The sequence below is a fragment of the Budorcas taxicolor genome, chromosome 6, assembly GCF_023091745.1.
Source record: "Budorcas taxicolor isolate Tak-1 chromosome 6, Takin1.1, whole genome shotgun sequence".
NCBI classification, from domain to species: domain Eukaryota; kingdom Metazoa; phylum Chordata; class Mammalia; order Artiodactyla; family Bovidae; genus Budorcas; species Budorcas taxicolor.
The window spans coordinates 57,157,204-57,176,921 of record NC_068915.1 but is presented as its reverse complement, the minus strand read 5'-3'; the positions used below and the strand labels follow the sequence as shown (position 1 = coordinate 57,176,921).

The 19,718-nt window shown below is 38.7% G+C and overlaps 1 protein-coding gene across 1 annotated transcript in view; it reads right to left on the bottom strand.

Moving 5' to 3' along the window:
- NWD2 (NACHT and WD repeat domain containing 2) overlaps positions 1-19,718 on the bottom strand; it is a 228,157-nt gene that overhangs the window by 132,946 nt on the left and 75,493 nt on the right. The window contains exon 2 of the mRNA XM_052642360.1: positions 5,097-5,185. Within this exon, the coding sequence (XP_052498320.1) occupies positions 5,097-5,185 (89 nt within the window). The remainder of the gene's footprint in view (positions 1-5,096; positions 5,186-19,718) is intronic.

Below are 19,718 nucleotides of genomic sequence, written 5' to 3'. Positions count from 1 at the left end.
GGACTAGGAGCTCACATGCCAAGGGGCAACTAGGCCTGTGCACCACAACTACTGAGCCTACACTCTAGAGCCCCAAAGATGGAACGACTAAAGCCCATGTGCCCCAGAGCCTGTGCCCATGCAACAAGGGAAGCCAATGCAAAGGGAAGCCCATGTACTGCCACTAGAGAAAGCCCACATGCAGCAACCAGGAACCAGGGCAGCCAAAAAACTCTTAGTTTAAATTTAAAAATAAAAGAAATACTAAATACTAATACTAATACTAAATAAAAGAAACACTAAAACAGTTTGGAGAAGGAAATGGCAACCCACTCCAGTGTTCTTGCCTGGAGAATCCCAGGGACGGGGGAGCCTGGTGGGCTGCCGTCTATGGGGTCGCACAGAATCGGACATGACTGAAGCGACTTAGCAGCAGCAGCAAACAGTTTGCCAAACAGGCACAGAGATAAAAGTACATGACACTGTTAAAGTGTAACTCCATAGTCTATCAACTTAGTTCAACAAAGATTTAACCCCAAATGGCTCACTATGTGTCAGCTACTTGAATACTGGGATAAGTTGAACAAGACACAATTCCAGTCCTGAGGACTTTGAGACTATATAGACAGGTGATGAAAAATTCATCTAGCCAGATATCTCCTTACTGCTCATTCTAGTCTGTACCATGATGACTTCTTACTTGCCCCATCTTCCTGCTTCTGCTATCACTTCCCACCCCTTACCAGCTCCCTGAACCTGTTAAACATAAATCATATCATGTCTTCCCCCTCTTACTGAGGAAAACTGTAAGTCCTTAATCTCAGTCCATAAATTTCCGTATGATCTGCCTTTGATGTCATCTCCTACAATCATTTCCCTTACTCAACTCTATTACTACTTGGCCTTTTTAACAAGACCAGAATGTTCTGAACACATTCTCATCCAAAACCCCTTTTCTGGTTGCCTATGTCTGGGATTTTCCTTCCAAAACATCTGCATGATTTTCTCTATCACTTTCTGGAGATATCTGCTCAAAGGCTATCTTATGACTGAGTCCTTCTCTGACCACCCAGTATTCTCTACCTCCCTTTATCATGCTTTACTTTTTAAAAAAGCATTTATTCAATAAAATGCATCTATTACCACTGGGAATTTACCATTTATTGTCTGCCTCTCTCAACAATATTCAAAGCTCCACAGAAAGAGGGTCTGATGATTTCTTCCTGTATTCCCAGCACTTGGAATGTTGTCTGGCATGTTGCTGATGGTCAACAAACACTTCTTAAATGAACCAGATGAATGACTGGGAGTTATGCACAGGGTTTTAGGGGATCCGGGTATGTGGCATAAGCCAAGAGGAATAGGGCTATCAGAGAATGATTCTTTAAGCAGATAATGGTTGGTCATTCAACTCATTGTTTTGGAGTGTTACTATGAGCCAGGCATTATTCTAGCATCAGGAAATGTAGCTGTCATGAAGACAGACAAGTCTCTGTACTTGTGGAACAATCATGAGAGAAAGATTGTTTCTTGCTTCTTGAAGCAAAAAGCCAATACATGAGTAAACAAGAAAAATATCCAACACTGACATATGCTATGCAAAGAACTAAAATAGGATGATATAAAAGAGAGCACACCTAGGGGCTTATTTTAGATTGAGTCATTATAGAAGCATCTCTAGGAAATGACATTTAAGCAGAGACTTGAAGAACAGTCAGAAAGCACCCATGTAAAGATGAAGCAGTGAGCATTCCTACAGAGAGAACAGCCAGTGCAAAATCCTTAAATGGGAATAGGCTTGAAGTCGTCAGGGAACCAAATGGAAAGACACACAGTTGCAGAGAAGCAGGCAAGAACAAGAGGGGCATGACTTAAGGTGAGGCAGGAAGAGTCTCCATGAGTAGGACTTAGGAGGTGAAGCAGAGGAAGTACCAGAAGAAAAGCACTGTAGGCAGTGAGAACAGCAAAGGCAAGAAGGCATGAAATAGCTTGGTATGTCTGAGTAATTCTAGGAAATACATTTCTCCTGTGTTCAGTGCACAGAGATGGAATTCAGGACTCGGTACAGGTAAACTATTTTTTTTTTTTTTTTTTCATGAAGCTTCTGGCACATTCTGCTGCAGTTGGAAAAGAGAACCATTTCTTTATGGTTCCAAGAACCATACACAGTGAGTCCAACAGAGCCTCCGCAAGATCTATAATCAACCTATAAGGAAAGACTATGCTAAGAGGTATATTCTTAGATTCAGATATTATGTACTTGAGCTTAGAAGCTTGGAAGGTAAAGAGCAAATACAACCTCATATTTGTAAGCTGTCACAACTCATTTTAGATAGTGAAGGACCAGAAAGTGAAAGTGAAAGTCACTCAGTCTTGTCCAACTCTTTGTGACCCCATGCACTCTATAGTCCATGGAATTTTTCAGGCCAGAACACTGGAGTGGGTAGTCTTTCTCTTCTCCAGGGGATCTTCCCAACCCAGGGATCAAACACAGGTCTCCTTTCTTGCAGCATGGAATTCCTCAGGCCAGAACACTGGAGTGGGTAGTCTTTCCCTTCTCCAGGAGATCTTCCCAACCCAGGGATCGAACCCTGGTCTCCTTTCTTGCAGCTGGAATCTTTACCAGCTGAGCCACAAGGGAAGTCCAAGAATACTGGAGTGGGTAGCCTATCCCTTCTCCAGAGGATCTTCCTGACCCAGGAACCAAACCGGGATCTCCTGCATTGCAGGCGGATTCTTTACCAACTGAGCTATGAGAGAAGCCTGTGAAGGACAAAGGGGTGGGTTAAATCACTCGCACTCAAGAGCTGGGAGTCAATTCCATGCCATACTTTACCCAATGCTGTTTTCCCTGCTGTGATTCAATATACTTGCCTGGAATGATCCTTGTCATTAATTTTTTCTAGGGACCTTGCCTTCTACATTTTTCCCTTGGCTTTATTTGTCTTCTCCTGTTCAGTTCAGTCGCTCAGTCGTGTCTGACTCTTTGTGACCCCATGAATTGCAGCACGCCAGGCCTCCCTGTCCCTCACCATCTCCCGGAGTTCACTCAGACTCGTGTCCATCGAGTCAGTGATGCGATCCAGGCATCTCATCCTCTGTCGTCCCCTTCTCCTCCTGCCCCCAATCCCTCCCAGCATCAAAGTCTTTTCCAATGAGTCAACTCTTCAGATGAGGTGGCCAAAGTACTGGAGTTTCAGCTTTAGCATCATTCCTTCCAAAGAAATCCCAGGGTTGGTCTTCTCCTGTATCTGCTTATAATTTCAAAAATGTGTATTTTTCCCCCTTCACCTAATCCTAATCAATTTCATGTTTTATGGCAGCTGTTCTGCAGCTCAACCTTCTACTAACAAAAGTGATGAAAACCCAAATAAACTCAAAGATGGGATTGATATGTTAGACATATTTCTTTATACTAACTGAATCCCAAAGGAATGTCTTAGTTTTTGGAAACTCTGACATATCATCTTTTTTTTTTTTTTTTTAACAGTCGAGACCCTGTTATCAGTAGAATCCAAGGAATACTTGGGTTATATACTAACTGAGACCCCAAGGAATGTCTTAGTCTTTGGAAACTTCAACATACCTTTTTTTCCTTTTTTTTTTAACGGTCGAGACCCTGTTATTGGTAGAACCAGAGTCCTTGTATAAAGTAGTGCTGATTTCACAACAAGGAATCTAGATTCACAGTTTTTCAAGTAAACAGTGACTTATGAGTAACTCTTCAATATTTGTGTTGTATTAGCTTGTTGCTGATGGATACTAAGCATTAAGATTAAAGCCATTTTGAAACTATTATTTTATACATCATATTAGAAGGCATTATGAGGTATACCAAGATGAAATATTTACAGCTGACTCTTGAAATAACACAGGTTTTAACTGCCTGGGTCCACTTATGTGCGGCTCTTTTTTACTAGTAAGTTCTATAGCATGAAATGATCCATGGTTGACTGAATCTGCAGATATGGAGAGATGGCAGATACAGAGGGACTGTGGATGCAGAGGGCTGACTGTAAAGTTACACGTGGATTTTCAACTGTGCAGAGGGTCAGCACCTCTAACCCCTGCATTGTTCAAGGGTCAACAGTATTCAGGAAGAAACAAATGAAGGGTGAAATTTTCTTCCATTAACAATGGCACATTTTGTACTCTTACACTACAAACCTCTAGTCCATACTCCTTACTTAACCATGTAAACATGTAGTTCAGATAGCAGTTAAGATGTTCACTGTGAATGAAGTTAACAAATTCTCACTCCATAATGCTATCTGTTGCAGGAGACATTTACTTCAAAAAATTGTGGATGTCCAGGATATGACCGATGTCTCCTAGCACTTCTCTATTAGAGGGCCAAATTGATGGCTGTCTACAATGCCAGGTTTACGAATTTCAGCAATGATGTGCACAGTTACAGCTTCTTGAAATGCTGATGATATTTTTTCTTGGTAAATGGTAAACTCTGAAATGCTTGGGAAAAAGGACATTTGACAATGTGAATAAAAACTAAAAGGTGAAGTGGAGGGCAAGGACTAGTCAAGATGCTAACAAGAAGTACTTGTGCGAGGACTGATCCCAATTTGTATTTTTTTTCTTTTCCTTTTTTTTTTTTTTTTTGGCTGGGCTGCACAGCTTGTAGGATCTTAGTTCCCTGACTCATTCTCCCTGACTTAGTTCCCATTACTCATCATTATTGGACTGAACTCATACCCTCAGCAGTGAAAGCATGGTGCTCTAACCACTGGACTGCCAGGGAAATCCCAGTTTCAATTTTTAGATGCACAATGTTTCTAGAGATGCCAGTGTGAAGGCAGGTACTCTGCAACCTTCGCCTTTTTATGTTAGTGGACGTTAGCAACAAAGCAAATAAACATGGTTCAAAGAAAAAGATGAGCCAGTAATGAGTAGGGTCCAAGAAGCAGAGAGTAAAAGTGCAAAACCTCAAAAACGATGAAATATTTTACTTCTATTTTCCAGTGTTTCTTTTCATCCATGCTTAAAGAAATGACATTTTTCAGAGCTTAAAACTTGTGTTTTATAACACCTAAGTTGTAACAAGAAACAAACATTAGTTGTTTAGCTGATAAAGTTAAATGTGAAATTAATATCATAGTTACCTGAAATTCTAATCCATAGTTTTCTCTGCAGAATTCTCTCAATTTAGGATACACATTTTCTTTTAGTGCCTGTCTTTCTGCTCCCGTGTCTGTGGTAGAAAAGCAAACACAGAAAGTGAGTTATGTCCACGTATGTAAAAGAAGCAGAAAAAAAGAAAGCTTACAAATAAACATGAATATAATCAAGCTGGGGTGCTACACTGTGAAATGATGGGATATTTATCTACTGGAGGGGACTTGTTCTTCACAGACCAGGGAGAGCCGAGATCCCTCTACCAGGCATACAGGACGGATGGGAGGCCCCTGGTAAGTTGCAGGTGCTGGCAGAGCTGAGAATTCACAGCTGATTCTCTAGACCAATGGAGACCCTCACATTGATCTCTTAATAGCCACAACCACACTGACTTTCAAAGAGGGTAAAAGGAAAAATCATAAGACTACCGGGTGTAACTCCATTGAGTATAAATGTTTCAACACACACACACATATAAGTTACTGATTTCCCAAAACATCTAGACTCCATCATTTCCTAAAGCATTTAGAAACAATAGCATCTGTGCAATCAGCACAATAATGAGGAGGGACAAACTGTAGGCATCAACATCTAAAAACTAGCAGATTCCACACAGGGTACTTGAAAACTTGCCAGTGGTTCAATAGTAATATCTCCACTCTGGGCTTAGGGACCTGTTACATCAGAGAGGGGACTGTTTTACCTGTGCCACAGTGTGTAAAAGCTTCAAAATTAAATATTTAAAAATTGTCTATGTCATTAAAAATACAAGAAGAAACAGAGAACCTGAAACCGGAAGAACCACAAAATATGTATGTATTTAATGTTGAATGTTATGCACAGAAAGGGATTCTAGATTCCATCTGTGCTGGACGATGCTCCGTATCAGTGATGATGCTATAAGATGCTTACAGCAAAGACAGACTTGCCCTCTCCAAGTAACTTCAGATGGAGATGAGAATCAGAGCTCTTCAAAATTAGGTTAATGTGTTATCTCATGAAAAGTTCCATTTGCTAAATGTACCTCAATCCCAGCCATAACCATGAAACATCTGCATGCCACATTTATAACTGAGGAACCAATTTAAAAGACTGTCCTTGTTATTCTCTAACAACATCTGTGCATACAAACTCAACCATATGCCGCACTGACCTACTCTACTTTGCTACTGTTCTCAAGCCTGTTTGAGAGGCAAACAACCAGTCCTGAGAGTCTGAGATGCAGCGGCAGCTCAACAGAGTGACAGGGACCAGTGTCCACAAGGGAACCAAAGATTCTATACAAGGTCTTTGAGATTACCCTGTGATCCAAACAAGCAGGGTCTTTTCCCACCACGGATCCAACACGGACCTAAGTCTCCAGGACAAGCGAGAGGACCATGCTTGAGGAAGGCACACCTGAACAGTGACCAGGTGCTGTTATGGCCCCAGTGGAGGCGGGGAACTAAGCTTTCACATGATTTATATAATCTTGGCATCACATGCCCATCCTCTTTCACCCTGTTTTAAGGGTTGAAAACACAAACCCTGCAGTAAAACTGATAATATTCAATCTCTCTAAAAGGCAACAGATGTTCAAAACACAGATAACAAAAAGTCACTTTAAAAATGATTACCTAATGTGAAACCTGGGAGTATATTAAACAAAGATTACTGGTAAGATATTAAAAAAAAACTGTATTCTAATAATACATGAAAAAATTATGAAATGAAGAGCAGAAATCTGCTTCTTAAAAATGTTATTACTGTAAATTTTATTCCTGGGTACTGAGACCTAAATGTGTCTTAGTAAGAAGGCTAAGGCAGAAATCCAGTATCTAATTACTAACATTCATTGAGTTCTTACTGTAGACTAGTAGTGTGCTAAGTAATTCTATGTGCATTTTCTTAGTCACTTCTGTCAACAGCCTATGAAATAGTAAGATTACTAGTCCATTTTTTATATAAGATGAAACAAATATAAAGCGGTTAAGAGACATGCTTGAAGTCATATGACCACTAAGTTGGAGAACTTGGATTTGAATCTAGAGAGCTAAATGTCACACTTTGCTCTAGCCATGGAAAATACGTAACTGTGCAAAGCATATTTGAAAATGACAAGTGCAATAACTTCCCTGAATGATTAAGGGATGCCAAAGTCCTAATACTTATGAAACAAAAAATCTGAGTTATCCACTTCTCTTCACCTCTGATGCAAGCCAAGCTCATCTCTCAGTTGAACCTTATCTTGCTGTTTCCATACTTGCCTCCATCAGTCTATTTTCCACAGAGCAGCCAGCCCAATCCTGTAAGAACAAGTCTGATCACATCACTCTCTCATTTAAAATCCTCCAGCATCTCTTCATGGAACTTGAGATGAAATCCCCACGCCTTACCTTGACTGTCCTCTCCCTCCCTAAGCTCATTTCTTACCACTTGTCTAGTTCACATCACTCCAGCAGCACTGGTGTTCATTTGGTTTCTGGATTACATTTTCACTCGTGACCTTTGCTCTAGCCATGACCTCCTCCTGGAATGCTCAATCCCACGATCATCTCATAGCATCTCCTGTCACTCAAGTGTCAGCTTTAATGCCACCTTCTCAGAGGTCTCCCCTGAGCCCTCCAGCTACAGAAGCCCTCTCTATCACACCACCTTCTTCAAATTCTCTGCACATTACTCATCACTACTGGTGACAGCTGTTTACCATCTGTCTCCCCCACCTGCCACATGAGTTCAATGGGACTCAGAGCCTTTTTCTGTCTCTTTCACTGCTGCATCTCCAGTGACTAGAATCATACTCAGTTAAGGAAGGAGTAAATGAAAAAAAAATTCACAAAAGGACAAGTGATAAAACTGAGCTGACAGACAATGCTTCTCTGAAATTACCTCCAGAAACAGAAAGGCTTCATACATTCCAATGTGTCATTGGTTGGATATAGAATCAACACTGTGAAATTCTGGGAAATAAATGATAGGGTTTAGAAAGTCAGCTTCATGAAGTAAGTGAATGAACTAAAATACTGATGTCTTTCCTGGTTTCTATGATTCTGGCAAAATACTAATATTTTATCAAATTATGTTGAATGTTTCTAAAAATGTGAGGGAAGCGTATGATAGACATTCTGTGTTATTACTTATAGTACAAAAGTGACTCAGATTTTCCTATATTTGTATTAATACAGGATGACTGGTTCTGGAAATGGAAAAGTAATTAAAATAGAATGGATTCATTATGTTGGGTGAAAGATAAGCTGGCTTAATTATACAGAAAACCTGATTCATACTGACAGCAAATCCGGATGGTTAGCAATTAAAAAAACAGTAGAATGTCATGGACAGGAAAAATTAAGTCACAGAATGTTGCCCATAAAAAGGGACCTCTTAAAAAAGTGTAGATCAAGACAAAGTATGTAATCATTTATTCTTCATCATCATTGTGTCCATTTGTATCTGCCCACCTTTGAAAAGATGCATAACACTTTAGCAGCACTGTAGAGGTTTATAAAGAGTTGCTTTCTGAATAATTCCTCTCTGATTTCAGAATTAATGATGGTGTCTGTGCAGTATCTGAATTACCTTCAGGAAGAATACTAGTTGAGGGAGAATTATCAGTCAATATAATTCAATATAATTGGGCTTCCCTGGTGGCTCAGAGGTTAAAGTGTCTGCCTCCAGTGCGGGAGAGCCGGGTTCGATCCCTGGGTTGGGAAGATCCCCTGGAGAAGGAAATGGTAACCCACTCCAGTATTCTTGCCTGGAGAATCCCATGGACGGAGAAGCCTGGTAGGCTACAGTCTGTGGGGTTGCAAAGAGTTGGACACGACAGAGCAACTTCACTTTCACTTTATCAGTCAACATCATTATCCTATTTCAAGTATGGTTTAGATTAATTACAAGTTTTTATTAAAAATAAGAGTGCCAAAATGGCCACATTGGATTGGAACTTCTTACTGCCTCCACTACCCACACTGAAGGGGATGGACCTTAGGTGAAGTCACTTCCCTCCTGGCAGCCCAGAAAACTTATTTGGGATCTACCTGCAGCTGTCATTCTAGCCGGGTTTCCCAAGTTTCCCTACATCTCTTCTTGCCTGGATCCTCCCCTCTTTTCCTGGCCCCTTAGCCAGTAAACACTGCACATCCTATCTGACTTCTGTCATCTGCGTTGATTTCCTGTTTGGTGGCTTCCCAGAGGCTGCCTCATCCCCATGCCCTCCAAGTTTTCTGTGCCCAACCAGTCACCCTTACTGTTCCTCATTTCAATGTCACTAAATCCTGTCAATTTCATCATAATCATCTCTGAATCTGGCTATGCTTTTTTTTCTAATCTCTATTTTTGTACTCATCATCTCAACTCTAAGAGTCCAAAAGTCTCCAATCTCATTGATCTGTTACTTGTCTCTCCTCATTCCAGCCTTATGCTCCACAGAACTGCTGGAGATAAATGCTAAGAGAAAACAAAAGTGAAAACTAATTTGATCACTAAAAGCCTTGATTGGTATCTGCTGGCCTAGAGGATGAAGGCCAGAATGGTCAGCAGATGTAAATGTATCTCTGACCTAAGTTTCATCTTCTACCACTGTTTACCATGCACCCTCCAGAATGTTTTTCAGATATTACTTGAACCTTGTCTTTACACATACTGCTTTCCATGCTCAGAATTCCCTATTTACTGCATCCCATTGTTTGGCAGATTCAGACCCTCCTGAGTCCCAATCAAAAGCACTACAATTTGTGAACTCTTACTGGTTAGAGACAAGCATATCCTGGTCACCTCACAGCACTTTGCTCACCCCTATATAACACCATGCATTATGCTTTATTATAATATTTGTAATTTATTTTTAGTCCTTCTCCCCCATTAAACTTGTGAATTCATGAAAGGCATAGACATCCTCATACATCTTTATATCACAGAAAGTAGAGCAGACCCCAGCACATAGCTAGGACTCAATAAATGAAAAAGAAAATAGATGCTACTATAATTAAAACATTAATTAAACTCAAAGAATTATTTTATCTCCATAAAGTTAACATAAATGAAAATTCAACTTTATCTTAAATTAATAGTTGACTATGTTAATAGGATTAATAGCAATGTGTGAATCTGGGGTGATGTCAGAAAATAATGACAAAGTATGGCATAATAAGTTTACTTAGCAAATACTCTTCCTAATTAGCAATAAGAAAACTAGACAAAATTATCAAAGAGCATTTTAATGTAAATTAACCAAAGACCATGGGCATAAAACAAATTGGGATGTGATTATTAATCAAAAGCAGCTGAACTTTGGATAAGAACAGTGGGAGTCTATGAGAGTCTTGCCTGGGGTTTCTCCCATCCCTCCTTAACCATTCCCTCTTTTAGACTCCATGTCAGAGAGGGTCAAGCTGTGAACATCAGCATCTTCACTGTCACAGAAAGCTCACCTGATTTGCAGCTGAGCATGGGGAAACTCCATGCCCACGAGCGCTGTTAGCAGTAGTCTCAGAAGCAGACAAACGGGGAAGCCCAGTGGCTCAGCTAGCCTGCGGCTTCACTCAAATTTTACAAGGAAATCAGTGAAATAAACAGCCATAAGACAGTCTTGATAAGCTCTCTGAAAATTCCTGGCTGAAGAAGGCTACCCACAGACATAAAAGATCAAAAGCTATTGACATGCTTCAGGCTGACTTTGAGCCTCGTACATGGAGCATGGAAACATGAGAAGGCCTGGTGGAAAAGTAAAAGCTGGGACAGATTAAGACACTCTGCACTAAACTTGGCATGTTTTGCACTTAATGAAATCAAAATCCATGTCAAAAGTTAAGAAATGCAACTAAAGCAATGGTTAGAGAGAAATCTATACCTTTGAATACCTACAGCAGAAATGAAAGGTCTCAAACTGGTAACTTAGGATTCTACCTTAAGAAACCAGAAAAAGATGAAAGAAAGAAGACATACATATGGCCAATAGGCATAGAAAAAGATGCTCAACATCACTGATTATTAGGGAAATGCAAATCAGAACCACAATGAAATATTACCTCACACCTGTCAGAATGGCTATTACCAAAAAGGCAACAAAGTAACTGCTGGCAAGGATGTAAAGAAAGGGGAACCCTCATGCACTGTTGGGGTGAATGTAAATTGGTGCAGCCACTATGGAAAACCCTATGGAGATTCCTCAGAGAATTAAATAGAACCACTATGTGATCCAGCAATTCCACTACTGGATATTTATCAAAAAACTCAAACACTATTTAGAAAAGATATATGCACCCCTATGTTCATTGACACATTATTTATAATGTCTAAGATATGAGTGTGACCTAATGTCCATTCATAGATGAATGGATAAAGAAGATGTGGTATACATATATATAATGGAATATTACTCAGCCATAAATAAGAATGAAATCTTGTCATTTGCAACAATATGGATGGATCTACAGGGTATTGCACTAAGTGAAATAAGTCAGATAAAGACAAATACTATGTGATTTCACATATATATAGAATCTAAAAGACAAAACAAATGAACAAACACAACAAATCAGAAACAGTTAAAGATACCAGGAACAAACAGGTGATTGCTAGAGGAGATAGGATGGCGGGGTGGGGGCCAGAAATAGGTGAGCAAGATTAAAGAGGTACAAACTCCCAGCTACAAAATAAATGAGTGCTGAGTATGAAGTATACAGTGTAAGGAATATAGTTAACAACTAAATAACGCCTTTGTGGTGACATACCACAACTAGACATTGTGGTGATCATTCTCAGATGTACAGAAAAAAATCACGATGGTGTAATAAGAACTGACAGTGTCGCAGGTCAATTATATTTCAAAAACAAACATACAAACAAATTCACAGAAAAAGAGATCAGATTTGTGGTTACCAGAGATGGGGGTAGACGGAGGTGGTAGGTGAAGGTAGTCCAAAGTGCTACAGACTCCAAGACAGAGAAGTACTAGAGATGTAATGTACAACATAATAAAGATATTCAACACTCTTGTATGTTATACATAAAAGTTAAGAGAGTAAATCCTAGGAGTTCTCATCACATGCACAAAAAATAGTTTTCGATCTTTAACTCTGTATCTATATGAGATGACGGATATTCACTAAACTTACTGTAGTAATTACTTCATGATATAAATAAAATAATTATGCTATATGCCTTAAACTTATACCGTGCTGTATTGTCAATTTTATGTCAATAAAACTAGAAGGAAAAAAAAAAAACTTGAAAGAGAACAAATGTAATCCAAAACTGGATTAAAGGAGGAGGAAAATACAGAGTCAAAATCAATGAAATAGAAAATAGGGAAAAAAAAATCCCACATAACCAATAAAGCCAAAAGTTAGCTCTCTGAATGAGTAGTACAATTTTACAAACTTCTAGCTAGGTTGATTAAGAAAAAAGAAGATGACAAACTATCATAATTCGGAATGAAATATAGCATAAAGATGCTACAGAAATTTAAAAAGTTATAAGGGCATAAAATTATGAACAATAACTTTATTTCTAATAAATCGGAAAACCGGGTTGAAATGACCAAATTCTACAAGCAGAAATTCTTGAAACTGACTCAAGGAAAAGAAAATATGAAGAAATCTAAAACAAATTAAAAAATCTGAATTAGTTACTAAAAATCTTTCCAAAGAAAATCACCAGCCCAGAGAACTTAACTGATAAATTATAACAATATGTAAAGAAATACTCCCTTATACTTTCAGAAAATAGAGTAGAAGGAACACTTCAACTTATTCTTTAAGTCTATATCATCCTAAACCCCAAACCAGACATTTGCCAAAATCTAATACCCATTCAGGATAAAAACTCAGCCACGGAGAACAGAAAGGCATTTCTTGATCCTGATAAAGGCTACCTACACAGAACCTTACAATTAGTACTATGCTTCACAGCTTAAGACTGAATATTTTCCAGTTATGATCAGGAACACATTATCACTTCTATTCAGCATTTTACTGGAGGTTGTGAACAGTGTAGTGAAGAACAAATGAAAAATAAAGGCACCTAGCATGCTGCAGTCCGTGGGGTCACAAAAAGTCGGACACGACTGAGCAACTGAACCGAACTGAGATTGAAAAGGAAAGAAAATTTATTTTCAGACAACATGGTCTTATATGTAGAAAATCCTGAGAAATCCAGAGAAAATTATAATAACTAATAAATAATTTCAACAAGGTCACTGGATAAACTACAACAATATTGCTTTATATTCACAACAAACAATTCAGAAATGAAACAGAAAAACTGCATTTACAATGGCATTAAAATAATAAAACACTGAAAAAATTTAACAAAAACAATGCAAGACATACATTGCAAAGTGTAAGACCTTGCTGAGAGAAAGATCTAAAAGGAGAGAGAGACACTTGATGTTTATGGATGGGAAAGCTCAATATTACTAGAATGGCAACCTTCACCAAATACAGGCTTGAGATTCTCCAAAGTGATCTGCAGACCCAACACAGTCGCTATCAAAATTGCACCATATTTTGCAATTATGTTGTCATTGCCATTATTTAAATGAAGTTTTAAAGCACACCCTAGTCAATCTTGCTCATTATTCAATCTAAGTATACCAATGCAAAGAATGCTCAAACTACCGCACAATTGCACTCATCTCACATGCTAGTAAAGTAATGCTCAAAATTCTCCAAGCCAGGCTTCAGCAATACGTGAACTGTGAACTTCCTGATGTTCAAGCTGGTTTTAGAAAAGGCAGAGGAACCAGAGATCAAATTGCCAACATCTGCTGGATCATGGAAAAAGCAAGAGAGTTCCAGAAAAACATCTATTTCTGCTTTATTGACTATGCCAAAGCCTATGACTGTGTGGATCACAATAAACTGTGGAAAATTCTGAGAGAAATGGGAATACCAGATCACCTGACCTGCCTCTTGAGAAATCTGTATGCAGGTCAGGAAGCAAAAGTTAGAACTAGACATGGAACAACAGATTGGTTCCAAATAGGAAAAGGAGTACGTCAAGGCTGTATATTGTCACCCTGCTTATTTAACTTACATGCAGAGTACATAATGAGAAACGCTGGACTGGAAGAAACACAAGCTGGATTCAAGATTGCCGGGAAAAATATCAATAACCTCAGATATGCAGATGACACCACCCTTATGGCAGAAAGTGAAGAGACGCTAAAAAGCCTCTTGATGAAAGTGAAAAAGGAGAGTGAAAAAGTTGGCTTAAAGCTCAACATTCAGAAAACGAAGATCATGGCATCCAGTCCCATGACTTCATGGGAAATAGATGGGGAAACAGTGGAAACAGTGTCAGACTTTATTTTTTTGGGCTCCAAAATCACTGCAGATGGTGACTGCAGCCATGAAATTAAAAGACGCTTACTTCTTGGAAGAAAAGTTATGACCAACCTAGGTAGTATATTCAAAAGCAGAGACATTACTTTGCCGACTAAAGTCCGTCTAGTCAAGGCTATGGTTTTTCCTGTGGTCATGTATGGATGTGAGAGTTGGACTGTGAAGAAGGCTGAGCGCTGAAGAATTGATGCTTTTGAACTGTGGTGTTGGAGAAGACTCTTGAGAGTCCCTTGGACTGCAAGGGGATCCAACCAGTCCATTCTGAAGGAGATCAGCCCAGGGATTTCTTTGGAAGGAATGATGCTAAAGCTGAAACTCCAGTTCTTTGGCCACCTCATGCGAAGAGTTGACTCATTGGAAAAGACTGATGCTGGGAGGGATTGGGGGCAGGAGGAGAAGGAGACGACAGAGGATGAGATGGCTGGATGGCATCACTGACTCGATGGACGTGAGTATGAGTGAACTCCGGGAGTTGGTGATGGACAGGGAGGCCTGGCGTGCTGCGATTCATGGGTTTGCAGAGAGTTGGACACGACTGTGAGACTGAACTGAACTGAACTGATACCAACTGGTATCAAACAGGGAAGACAGAGGGACTGAGCATGGTTCTAGAACCAAACTCCCCATGTCTGAATCCCAGCTCCTTCACCTGCTAGCTGTGTGATCTCAGGCAAATTGTTAAGTCTCATTGTTTTAATTTGTCATATGGAATGAAAATTACTAGCATCAAGCTTATGAGGTTGTTGTCAAGATAAGGATGGAATCTTTCAACAACACCTGGCATGTGGTAAATGCTCAATAAGCACTGCAATTATTCTAGCAAATAATTTGGGGAATCAAAGATTAATCTTTTATTACTTATGAGAATTTTCAGCACTAAAAGATTAATAGTAAAGTAGCTTACAACGATCACGATCTTGTCCCACATTGTATTTCTTAAAAAATGATTAAAATTTCAAGATATTTTTCAAAGCTTTAGGGAAAGCCATAGTTAAAATGTCATTTAAAAAATACCACCAGTTTATCCAAATACTCTTAAAAGTTCCCAGTAGGACTTCAATAGCTGTATTATTGCTACACTTCAATACATTTTAGGAAAAAAGGGTAAACTATAAAAGATAACAATGCTGGGCTTGTTTCTGGTAATATTGAGGAAAAGAAACCTGCACAAATATGACACTAAGACATCCCAAATATGGCATACAAATATTTTAAAATGTATCTTTTAAAACATGTCACATACTTTGAATAAAACCAAGCAATGCCCAAGACACAGTGAAAGCAGTAATCTCAGAAAATAAGGATTCTTCAAGGCCAGCTTTTGCCTCTATTCCACAAAATCCTGGTGATCTCTAGTGTTGATTTTTGTCTTCTGTGGGTCAGGGTACACTGGACACAAAACATAGAGCCCCAAAGTGATGAGTCTGTCAGGAAATCCTTGTAAAAGGCCATGACCTCAAAGAGTCAAGATCTTCAGTGTGAGAGTCAATCAGAAATAAATCTTCATCACCAGGAAAATGTGCTGCCATATCATTTGCACTTGGCAGAAAAAACAGTCTCCTTGATATTTGTAATCACGAGCTTGGCCTCTTGTAGATCAGCAGTACAAATTAATCTTATTTAAAGTCTGGGAAACATCAAGCCTATAATTTATTTTAAAATGTTTTTACATTTTATTAAAAATATATATGATGTTGAAACTTCGCATTTTATAAACTAGTATCTGGCTATTAGTATTCTACAGGAGCCAGAGTTCTTGGTGACTATATATATATATATGTATGTTTGTGTGTGTGTGACTTTTTTGTATACTAAGGGCCATTTCAATCTTACAATCATTTTTAGAGTTGTTGTAATTGACGTGAATGTCATGTTTTTTTCAAATCTGTTCCGAGCCTACAGTGTTTGCTTTGTGAATATATATGTGCATTGTATATATTCTGTATAGTTACACTGTACTGAAATATTTGCTCAATTGATGTAAGTAAAGTATGCATTGAGTACTTTTCCCCTTAGCCTGGTTGTTCAATATTTTTAAAAAAGGTTTGAACTTTTCAAAAAACAAAGATTTTTAAACTGGCCTTTATTACATGGTCACAAATAAGGTTGCAGTTAGAAAGGATGGGGAGGGAAAAAATAGTTTTGAGTGTCTTTGAATAGAAGCGTAAGACTAAGGTTTGTTTGGTTCCCTTACCCACTTAATTAAAATATCTTATTAATGCTAAAAAACAACAACAGAAAAAAACTGTTCTGCTTTGGTAGTGACCCCTGGTGCTCCAGAAGCATAATCTCTAATGAGGCCTTAATGAATTTCAGCAAATTAAAAGTTTCAAAGAATATTAAGCTACATGTGCACACATATACACACAGACAAATCAATAAACACACAAGAAAACAAGGCGCCATGAGTTAGAGCCAGATGAAACAAACAAAAAATAGCTAAAACACATCCACACGGAAGATTTACTGAATTAGCTGGAATATAGGTGCTTAAAGAAATGAAAGTTAGAATTGAATAAAACAATAGGAACAAGAAGCACACACAAAAATCAATAAAGCAGTCTTTTAGAATAATACAGCAGTACCTCTAGAAATAAAAAAAAATTAATTTAAATTAAAACTCAGTGGAATTGTTAAATAGCTGAAAAAGACTAAGTGAACAGAAAGATAGATGGGAACAAATTATCCAGAATACAGTAGAAAGAAATGAAAAAAATCTGGAAAGTTGGCAGATTCAGATAACACAGTGAAATGTAAGATTCATCTTTCAAGCTCCAGAAGGATGGAGAAGAGAGCTTAGGAAGAGGCAGTACTCGAATAAATAACGGCTAAATATTTCCCCAAATTTGTTGAAAGATTCCAGTCCTCATCTTTAGCAAGACCAACAAATTCCAGACATAATAAAGAATTATACACAAATTCAGAAGTTATATTTTATGGTGAAAATGAAGAACACCAAAAGAGAGGATCTTAAAAAAAAGCTAGAGAAAAAAAAAAAGGGTAGATAACCTACAACATAATACAATTATACTTTCAACTGACATGGCACCACCAGCAGAAGCCAAAGATTGGAACATTATCTTTACTAGGCTGAAATGAACAGCAATGGTCAGCCTAGAATTAAATAGGCAGCAAAGTAAAAGGGCAAAAGAAAATATTTTTAGAAAAGCAAAAAGTGAGTTTCCTGCCTTCTTTTTCTCCCTATCAATTATTTTTTTCCCCAGTTTTATTGTGATATAATTGACAGCGCAAATGACAGTTATGTATCGGTTTGGGCTTCCCAGGTGGCTCAGCCATAAAGGATCCACCTGTCAATGCAGGAGATAGAAGAGATGTGGGTTCGATCCCTGGGTTGGGAAGATCCCCTGGAGGAGGAAATGGCAACCCACTGCAGTATTCTTGCCTGGATAGTCCAATAGACAGAGGAGACGGGTGGGCTACAATCCATGGGTTGCAAAGAGCCAGACATGACTGAGCACACACACAATGTATAGGCTTGAGGTGTATAGAATAAGGATTTGACTTTTCACAGTAAGTTTAATGAACACCTATTATCTCATATAGATACAAAAATAAATATAAAAAAATTCTGTGTGATGACAACTTTTAATTTACCCTAACTTTCATATATAAAGTGCTAATTATATTTATCATGTTGTATATTACATCCCTAGTACTTATTTATCTTAGAAATTTGTACATATTGATCATCTTCGACTATTGCCCACCCACCCCTGCCTCTGATAACCACAAATTTGGTCTCTTTTTCTATGAGTTTGTATGCTTGTTTTTGACATATAATGGACATACAACACCATGTTAGTTTCGGATACACAAAATCGTGATTTTTTTTTTATATCATTTCAAAACGATCACTCAGCTCAGTTCAGTTGCTCAGTTGTGTCTGACTCTTTGCGACCCCATGGACTTCAGTACATCAGGCTTCCCTGTCCATCACCAACTCCCGGAGCCTACTCGAACTCATGTCCATTGCCTCAGTGAAGCCATCCAACCATCTCATCCTCTGTTGTCCCCTTCTCCTCCCACCTTCAATCTTCCCCAGCATCAGAGTCTTTTCCAATGAGTTGGTTCTTCACATCAGGTGGCCAGAGTACTGGAGTTTCAGCTTCAGCATCAGTCCTTCCAGTGAATATTCAGGACTGATTTCCTTTAGGATGGATGGACTGGTTGGATCTCCTTGCAGTCCAAGGGACTCTCAAGAGTCTTCTCCAGCACCACAGTTCAAAAGCATCAGTTCTTCAGCGCTAAGCCTTCTTTATAGTCCAACTCATATCCATATATGACTACTGGAAAAACTGTAGCCTTGACTAGATGGACCTTTGTTGGTAAAGTACTGTCTCTGCTTTTTAATATGCTGTCTAGGTTGGTCATAGCTTTTCTTCCAAGAAGCAAGTGTCTTTTAATTTCATGGCTGCAGTCATTATCTGCAGTGATTTTGGAGCCCCCAAAAATAAAGTCTCTCAAGTGTTTCCACTGTTTCCCCATCTATTTGCCATGAAGTGATGGGACCAGATGCCACGATCTTAGTTTTCTGACTGGCAAGTCAACTTTTTCACTCTCCTCTTTCACTTTCATCAAGAGGCTTTTTAGTTCCTCTTCACTTTCTGCCATAAGGGTGGTGTCATCTGCATATCTGAGGTTATTGATATTTCTCCCAGCAATCTTGATTCCAGCTTGTGCTTCCTCCAGCCCAGCATTTCTCATGATGTACTCTGCATGTAAGTTAAATAAGCAGGGTGACAATATACAGCCTCGATGTACTCCTTTTCCTATTTGGAACCAGTCTGTTGTTCCATGTCCAGTTCTAGCTGTTGCTTCTTGACCTGCATACAGATTTCTCTAGGAGGCAGGTCAGGTGGTCTGGTATTCCCAACTCTTTAAGGATTTTCCACATTTTATTGTGATCCACACAGTCAAAAGCTTTGGCGTAGTCAACAAAGCAAAAGTAGGTGTTTTTCTGGAACTCTCTTGTTTTTTCGATGATCCAGTAGATGTTGGCAATTTGATCTCTATGTAAGTATTTAAGATACATCACCATACAGATATTACATAATTTCTGACGATATTCTGCACACTGTACATTTCATACCTGTGACTCACTTATTTTGCAACTGGAAGTTTGTACCTTTTAATCCCACTCACCTATTTCATTCCTCTCCCTACACCCCTCCTCTCTAGCAAGCACCTGTTTCTTTTCTGTAACTGTTTCTGTTTTGTTTCTCAGATGTTTTGTTTCTGTTCATTTGTTTTCTCAGATGCCAC